The sequence below is a fragment of the Olea europaea genome, unplaced genomic scaffold, assembly GCF_002742605.1.
Source record: "Olea europaea var. sylvestris unplaced genomic scaffold, O_europaea_v1 scaffold1436, whole genome shotgun sequence".
NCBI lineage: Eukaryota > Viridiplantae > Streptophyta > Magnoliopsida > Lamiales > Oleaceae > Olea > Olea europaea.
The window spans coordinates 146,849-156,090 of NW_019231898.1; the positions used below are offsets into that span (position 1 = coordinate 146,849).

The window sequence follows — 9,242 nt, forward strand, 5'->3', positions numbered from 1 at the left end:
ATTTTGACACACAGCTTGAAAAGCAATCTTGTAGTGTTTTTCATATTTTTATATTTAATAAATAAGCCCAAATCGTCTAGGACTCAACAAAGAAAAGATGGTTCATCGATGGTATATTTTGTTTCTGGACTGAGTATTTTACTTGCTAGACAGTAGACACATTTTGATAGCTATAAGTTAATTAGGGTGAAAGACACACATAATATATAAATAAAAATTTTGGTGCCACGCCAAGGATACCATTTGTAATTTTCTGCACAATAAAGGCTCATTTTGGTGGCTAATCTTTATATAAACGACCAAATTTCATTAGATTTCATGTCAAGACTTCATTCAACCTTCAAACATGAGGTTGGCTGCAGTACTTCTGTTTTTGGCAACTATATCTGCGATTTGTCATACAGATGGCTATATAGAGCAAGTGACCCAACAAATCCATCTCCTCCGGCCGCGGTCAGGTGCTACAGGCTATCGACTTAAGGACGTTGACTGCCTCAGCTGGCGTCTAGCTGTGGAAACAAACAACGTTCGCAATTGGAAACTGGTGCCCGAGGAGTGTGAACAATATGTTGGCCATTACATGCTAGGCAAACAATACCGTAAAGATTGCGAAATTGTGGCACACAGCGCGATTGAATATGCCAAGAGCCTCACACTTGTTGGTGATGGGAAGGATATTTGGATCTTTGATATTGATGAAACTACGCTATCTAATTTGCCATATTATGCTCGCTCTGATGTGCAATTTGGGTAAGCACCATAATTCATTTTTTTTTTTTCATTTAATACTTCAAATACCCACAATTTCCATAAATAGTTGACTTAACATTTTTGCTTTTATAAATCATAAGATGTTTTCGATAATATTGTCAACAATTTGTTTATACCATATAATTTAATTAGTTACGCGTCATTTCCACAAGGACCGTGCTGTGTGCACAGCTCGGCATGCAGTCCCATCACAGTGGGGGGCCGCGGCAATAAAAAAAAAAAAAAGCGCGGTTTCGCTTTTTGTATTGTTATTCCACATTTATCTTGACCACTTTATTTGACTTCAGGGCATTACCATACAACGACACAAAGTTTAACGAGTGGGTTGCGGAGGGAGCTGCGCCCCCAGTGCCGGGGTCTTTGTGCCTATATCAAACATTGCTGCCTATTGGGTTTAAGATTGTCTTTTTAACAGGAACAGCAGAAAGATTCAAAGACATTAGGATTTCTAATCTAAAAGCAGCTGGATATCATACTTGGGAAAAGCTCATTCTCAAGTAACTTATCAATTTTTAACTTCTTCCTTTCACCTTCATCTAATTTGGAGCTTAAAAATGAGTACAATTGTTATTTATTCTAACTTCTAATAGAAAAAGTAAACTCTTTGTTAGTAAATTTTATCTTACTGCCAAAGTAACTAATTTACTTAGTTACTAAGAATAAGTAATTATTGGTTTGACAAACAAAATGCTGCTTTGATACAGGGGAGAAGCTGATCAGGGGACCTCTGCATTAGTGTACAAATCCAAGAAGAGAACAGAGCTGGTAGATTCTGGATATAGAATTCTTGGAAATTTGGGAGATCAATGGAGTGACATACTTGGAGATAATTCGGGCAATCGAACATTCAAAGTGCCCGATCCCATGTATTACATTGGTTGAGCGGTGATCTAATTATGTACTGTTATGTCAAGTTTCATTGAATCTCATTTCGTCCCATTCCATTTTCTCTTCTATTGTCTCTGTATAAGTATTCGAATGTACACCAAATATTCTTCAATTTTAATAATTAAATAACAAGATGTCATGTCTACATAAACAATGCCTTCTTATCTAATGAAAATATAATTTTCTAATTGAATACTTCTAATCATTTTCATATAATTAATTTAATACTTGTCAATAATTGTTCTTAACTAATTGAAAATATTATCTTTTAACTGAATATTTCTAGTCATTTTCATATAATTGATTTGATATTAGTCAATAATTCAAATTTGATATATTTAAGCACTGAAATCTTGTCATGAAGTATTCGTATAGAAATTATCTAAAAATAATCATATGGATAGAAGTTTATAAATGAGAATTCAATTAATTTCTTCAAGTGTCAAGCTTACTTCATATTTGAGGATGCTTAGACACACGAGATGTCTGAGAAATTGTTTCACACTTCCATTAAACTTAAAAGTAAGTAAAAGTTACTTTCATTTCAAACATGTTCGAATTTTTATTTTTTTTAAAAATAAATTTTACTTATTTAAGTTTAATATTTTTCTAGCTCTTGTTTCAGCCCCATTTTTTCGAAAATCATTTTTTTGGAAACTTATTTTCAACCACACATTCTCTCATAAAATAATTTTACACGTAAATTCAATTTTTTTCTCTACTTTTTAATCATACATTCTCTAAAAAATCACTATTGAAAAATACATTTTACACAAAAAAGGCACTCAAGCAGAAGCTTAATTTCACCATAACCCCATAAGAGACCCCAAACCCAGATTTTAATTCTAATTATGATATCATTGTCAAATTTCCTAAACTTATTTTCAATTCTGATAAATAAAATTAACTTATTTTAATACTTATTTTGTAATGGAAAACGTTTAACACGTTTTTAACGGTGGAGTACTCATTCAAAACCATCTTCTTAAAACTTCTATCATTTTTTTCATTATGACGCTCCATCGCTGTTGATAGAACCGCAAATGCTCTAATTTATTGAAAATCTATATTCCAAATGGATCAATGAATTATATTTAAATCAATGATCCATCACATGAGTCCCATTATTAGGCCTTTTGGTGAGGCCACGACAGTCGAATCAGACATGCAAATTATGCAATCTGATGGTTAATCATATGAAACAACATGGGTAAGCTTGCAATTTTTTGAATTATTATCTTTCTGATAAAGTTTGGAATAGAAGATTATTATAACAAAAATATAATACTCCATCTATCCCATAAAAGTAGACTTATTTTCTATTTCACACTTATTTAAAAAAATATAATTATTTATTTTTGAAAAAATAATATTTTCTTACATTTTTCTTATATACTCCTATGTTTTAAAATCAAAATTTTAGCAGATTAATATGTAATTGAAAGTTAAAGATCCCATAAAATATGTGATTAATACTAATTATTGACTTTGATTTTAATAAAAATCTAGATTTTAACTTCTATCAAACAAAGTCAGATCTAAAAGAGGGAGAATGAGAAGAGTGTTGGAAGATATGCAAACAAATATACAAACAGTGGAATAATTCTTCTCCCAAAAGCAAAAAAGTAAAACGTCCATTTTTGACATTTGTATATGCTAAAAATTCTCTAAAAAAATCAATCACCCCAAACTAGAAGAATACGAGCAATTATTTTATATAAAAAAATTCCCGATGTAAGGAATAAAAATCACGGGACTTAGACCAATCAAAACCTTCACTATCAATTCAATAATGGAAACAACAAGTTTTTTCTAGTCACAACTAGAGGTTGTAACGTATATTTCTTCAAGATAACAACAATTTTGACAAAATAATATGAAAATAAGAAAAATATATCCCAAAAATTTGGTTACTATTCACATATATTAACCAATGCTCCAAACTCAAAATCCGATCTACACCATTTAGAATATAGTTCTATGTCTTGTGAACATGTCCTCCAAATTTCAGCTTAATCGGACCATGGACCACTTAGGGTTGGGGTTTTGATGAAATCTGGTGCAGGGAAAAAACTATTTTTTTCTCTCTTTTTAAAAGCAGCTTGGACTCCTATTTTCTCCAATCTTTCCTATATTTATATTCATCATTAGGGTCAAAACCCTAATGGGCTTTGGGTTTATAATATAAGATCCCAAACATCAGCTTTCCTCATCATAAGAGGAAATAACCTAACAAATTTCCCCCTTCGGACTATGGGGAGGAAATAGCCATCCCAGCAATTGAACAACTATATTCAAATTTTTTCTTTGATAGTGTCTTTGTTAACATATCAAACCATTATGCTCGATGTGAACTTTCTCAAGTTCCAATAACTTATCATTCAATGCTTCCCTAATCCAATGGTATCGTACATCAATGTGCTTCGATCTTGTATGGAAACTGAAATTTCTAGCATGATGAATAGCACTCTGGCTATCAAAAAATAACACATACCTTTGTTATTTGAAAGAAAGTTTATCATGAACTTTTTTGCTCATAGCAACTCTTTAGTCGCCTTTGTTGTTGTAATAAACTCTGCCTCTGTCGTAGAAAGAGCGATACACTTTTGAATTTTTGATTGCCAAGCCACAGCCCCACCTACATGACAAGAATTAGCTTAATGATCTCCCGTTTTGGGATTCCTTCCATTTAAATAGGGATAATTAAACACATGCTAGGGTCCTATGGTAAACTATATTTACAATAATTTACAATCAATTGTATATGTAATTATGGTAAAATAATATTTGGGCGAAATCTTTTGTCAATCTCGTTGATATTCTCCCTGAAATTGATGTATGTTGATAGAAAAACATCAATTTGCAAACAAGAAACTGATGTCAGTTTCATGTCATTGCCTTAGTAAACACATTAGCGATCTAAACATCCGTGGTGATATGTGAAAGAGAAATAATGCGATCATCATAAGCTTCATGAATAGAGTGAAAATCCAATTCAATGTGTTTAGTGTGCTCATGAAAAATAGGATTAGCAGTAATTTGAAAGGCATTAGTATTGTCAGCATGAAGTAGAGTAGGCTCAAGTTGAGGACAAGCAAGCTCCGCTAAAAGACCCCGTAGCCAAATAATCTTAGAAAGTAGAAGACATAGCACGATACTCAGATTTCGTGGAAGATTTAAAGACACGATCATGTTTCTTACTGCGCCAAGGAAATAAGTGCATTCCCAAGAAACATACACCAACATGTAATCGAGCGACGAGTTTCCACACAGCTAGCCCAATTTGCATCACGATAGCCTACCAACCCAAGGGAGGAGTTAGCAGGAAAGAAGAGACCCCTATTAGGTGTACCCAGCAAGTAACAAACGAATGATGCGGCAAACCGCAATCAAGTGGGGATGTCATGGAGCATGCATAAACTGACACATGTGTTGTATGACAAAAGAAATGTCAGGTCGAGTAATAGAGAGATAATTTAAACTATCCACTAACTGACGATATAGGGAGGGATCATAAAGAAGATCACCCTCCTCCTTGCGGTATTTACCACCGTTGTCAGACCTGAAAAGTCGAATACCGAAAGAAAATTGTGTCTCAAGACAGAACTGAGAGAGATTTAAACATTGGTGATTGGGTTTCTATCAGGATAAGGCCTTATTAGTGTAAGCTACAGAAGTATGAAGAACTGTACTAACCTCACCTTTAGAGCGAAAAAAAATATCCAAGTGTAACGACTGAAATCATCAATAAACGTCACAAATTACTTATAATTGGCATGTAAAATGACAGGTGTTACGCCCCAAACATAACTATGACTAATCTTAAAGCATTTATTTGCCCGGCTCCCATGAGTTAAAAATGGAAGAATCTTACTTTTGTCAAGTTTATAAGCATCACAGTTAAAAGACAAATTAGAAAATTGAGACTTATCTTTATTGCCCAAAAAATCACATTTCAATAAATGAGATAAAATTGCAGTATTATGATGACGCAACCATTTATGCCAAATTTCATGTTTAAGCCCAACATCAATGCAAGATAAAGACATAGCAGTAGGAATAGTAAATTGTAACAGGAATAATCTTCCCCATTTTAGGTCCCTTCGCGATCATCTTTGCCGATCCCTGATCTTGTACAGGACAACCAGCACGAGAGAAACTCACATCAAAGTTATTATCAACTAAATGACCAACTGACATCAAGTTAGTAGATAGACTCGAAGATACAAAAACACCATCAAAAGATGATCCAATGTCACCAACAACAGTAATCGGAAGAGTACTCTTTTTAGCAATTTGAATATGGTGTGTACCAGTATAGCGTCGAATGTTATGTAATGAAGTAGAACTACCTGTTATATGATTTGATGTCCCTGAATTGACAAACCAAGTGACCCTTACCTTGTAAGCTTAATGCAGAAAAGGCCAAAACAATTATCTGTTGGACCATCTCTGGGGTTAGAACAGGTTGATTGGTACTAGCTTGGGAAACAACTGGAGTAGTACCTTGAACAGCAGCTTGACAAGCATTAGCTTTCTGGTTTGGTGGTCTAGTAAGACAGTCCCTGATGAAATGCTTGGATTGCTTACAATAATTGCAAATTTTCTGGGAGCAGTTACCAGCAATATGACCATGACCTTTGCAATAAACACACTAAAGTTTACCCTTTCTCCGTCCTTGAGCAGCATATGCAACGTTGACCACATCAGGTAAGGAAAAAATCAACTCCAATATGAGCTTGTGTAACTTGTCATTGTTTTCCGCACGCAGAAGTTCACCCAAATACACATCCAACGAAGGAGCTGGATCATGATTTAATAAGGCTGCTCGAACCACTTCAAAATCGGGTCGTAATTTCATAAGAAACTGATCCCTCATACTAACCTCCTGAACCTTCTGTAGTGCGGATAAGGCCGTTGTCAGGACCTTAGCATAAATTATGCCTGAGTACTTACTCCACAAAGCCAGAAAACCAGAATAATATTGTTCAATAGCAAGATTAGCCTGACTGTATTTGACAATCTCTAATTCCAACTGAAATCCCCTTGCATAATTGTCCTGTAATAAATCCGCTTTAAGTACTCCCATATTTCCTTGGCGGTAGTAAAGGAGCGCAAATTATTCACCATGTGTGTGTCCATAGATCCCAGAATCCAAGAAATAATACAAGCATCCTTTACCTCTTATGCACTGAAATCATTAGCAACCTCAAGAGCTTTAGAGAACCCGTCAATATGACCATAAAGCTCCTTCCCTTTTAAAAACATTTTGAACTAGAACTCCCATGTCGAATAGTTCTTACCTGTGAACTTGATGCAAAAGGTGTCAAGAGACATAACTTTATAATGTAAATAAAACTTCCACATAAACGACTCGATTGTCAACCTCACACTAACCAATCCACAAGAAAATTAGCTCACTAGAAATTAGGCAACCCAGCCCACAGAAACTAGAAAACTAAGAGAAATAAAAGGAACGACTCACCGACCCACTTACTCCACAGACCAGACAGAACTCACGATGGAGAAGAAGGTGCAGATCGACCCACCGATGAAGAAAATGAAGACCTCAATGACTAAGAAGATGAAGACCTCGACACACTCCCCAATCAAAAGACCACCAAGAGTGGCATTGAAGACGGAGACCTGAGAACAATACCGACAAAGAACAGACGGTGCTTGCTTCCACCGTTGCTAAAGACGGGAAAATGACCCAAAGAAGTCGTCGACCAAAATCGATCGACCCAAACCTCCAAATGAGGATACCCACACTGGAAGAGCCAGAGCAGTCCACCTAACTACGACTACGCTAAGGACCAATGAAAAACAGAAACTTGATGATTCAACGGTGAGTTCTATAGGTAGGCTCTGATAACATGACAAGAATTGGCTGAATGATCTCCGATTTTGAGATTCCTTCCATTTAAATAGGGATAATTACACACATGCTAGGGTCCTAAATATGGTAAACTATATTTACAATCAACTGTTTATGTAATTATGGTAAAATAATTTTTGGGTAGAATCTTTTGCAATCTCGTTGATATTACAAAAGTAATCAAATAACCTGATGCAAACTCAAGGGTATCCACATCTTTTACCATATCTGCATTTGTCTAGCTAAATAACAGTGGTTGTCCATTTCCAAAACAAAGTCTCAAACTGAAAGTGCCTCGAACATACCTCATGATCTACTTAACTACATTCCAATGCTTTGTTCCTAGATTTAATAGGAAATAGGTAATTATATAAATTGCACGGGCTATATCAGGTCTTGTATAGTCCATCGTATACATCAAACTTCCTACTGCTGAGGCGTAAGGAACTCTTTCCATATCTCATTTTTCTTATCTCTAGAAGAACTGTGCTTAATGCTCAATTTGAAGCGAGTAGCAAGAAGAGAGCTAACCACATAGCCTTGTCCAAACTGAACCTCTCAAACACTTTCTTAATGTACTCTTCATATGACAAAAACAACTTCTTAGCACTCCTATCATGAATAATTCTTATGCCAAGGAATTTCTTTGCTTGTTCCAAGTCCTTTATAGCAACAACTGCTTCTTCAACCTATCTATTCTTGAAGCATTCCTACCAACAATCAACATATCATCAATGTAGAATAATAACAAATAAAATCATAATCAGAGATTTTCTGAACAAATACACAACGATTAAAGGTTGTTTTTTTATAGTCTTACTCTTCCATAACAAATTCAAACTTCTTGTATCACTGTCTCGATACTCACTTCAGACCATAAAGAATTTTCTTAAGCTTGCACACATAATCCTCTTTCCCTTTCACTTTGAAACTCTCTGGTTGAGCCATATAAATCTCCTACTCCAATTCACAATGAATGAAGCCAGTTTTTACATCCATCTATTCAACTTCTAAGTCAAGACTAGCTGCTAGGTCGAGAATAATACGAATAGATGACATCTTTATAACTGGAAAGAAGAGTTCATCAAAATCAACACCTTTTCTCTAACCGAACCCCTTTTACAACCAATCTAGCTTATACGTGGCTGTGAAGTGAACTCATTTTACTTTACCCTGTAGATCCACCTATTCTTCAAAGCGTTTTTACCCTTAGGTGGCTTCACTAACTCAAAGGTGTGGTTATCATGCAATGATTGCATTTCATCTTATATTAACTCAAACCACTCTTTCTTATGTTCTTCTTCCATGACTTCTGCATAACTTTCAGGCTCTCCTCCATCAATTAATAACACATATTTCTCTGCTAAATATCATGTGGAAGGATTTCGATCTCTAGTAGACCTCCTAAGTGAAACCTCTTATGGAAGCTCTGGCACTATCCACTGCTCATTACTCTCATTATATTTCTGAGTTTACAAATGAGCGTTAACATCACATGCTGGTCGCCATCCAAATCATCATCCTCAACCTATGTTGACAAGTTTTTCATAGGAACGAGATCCAAATCAATCAAACGATGATATTTCTAAGGTATAAATTGTTCTGCTTTCTCAATATCCTGAATTGTCTGATCTTCAACAAACATTGTCACATCTCTTCTTCTCACAATTTTATTTTCAACTGGATCGCAAAACTTGTACCTAAA

At 35.0% G+C, this 9,242-nt stretch overlaps 1 protein-coding gene across 1 annotated transcript; it reads left to right on the top strand.

The window, feature by feature from the left end:
- The first annotated feature begins 310 nt into the window (after positions 1-310).
- LOC111376008 (acid phosphatase 1-like) lies at positions 311-1,725 on the top strand. The gene is made up of 3 exons (XM_022998936.1): positions 311-750; positions 1,059-1,268; positions 1,476-1,725. Exons 1-3 carry the CDS (start codon positions 347-349, stop codon positions 1,651-1,653), a joined length of 792 nt encoding a protein of 263 aa, XP_022854704.1. The 5' UTR covers positions 311-346; the 3' UTR covers positions 1,654-1,725.
- The last annotated feature ends 7,517 nt before the right edge of the window (positions 1,726-9,242 follow it).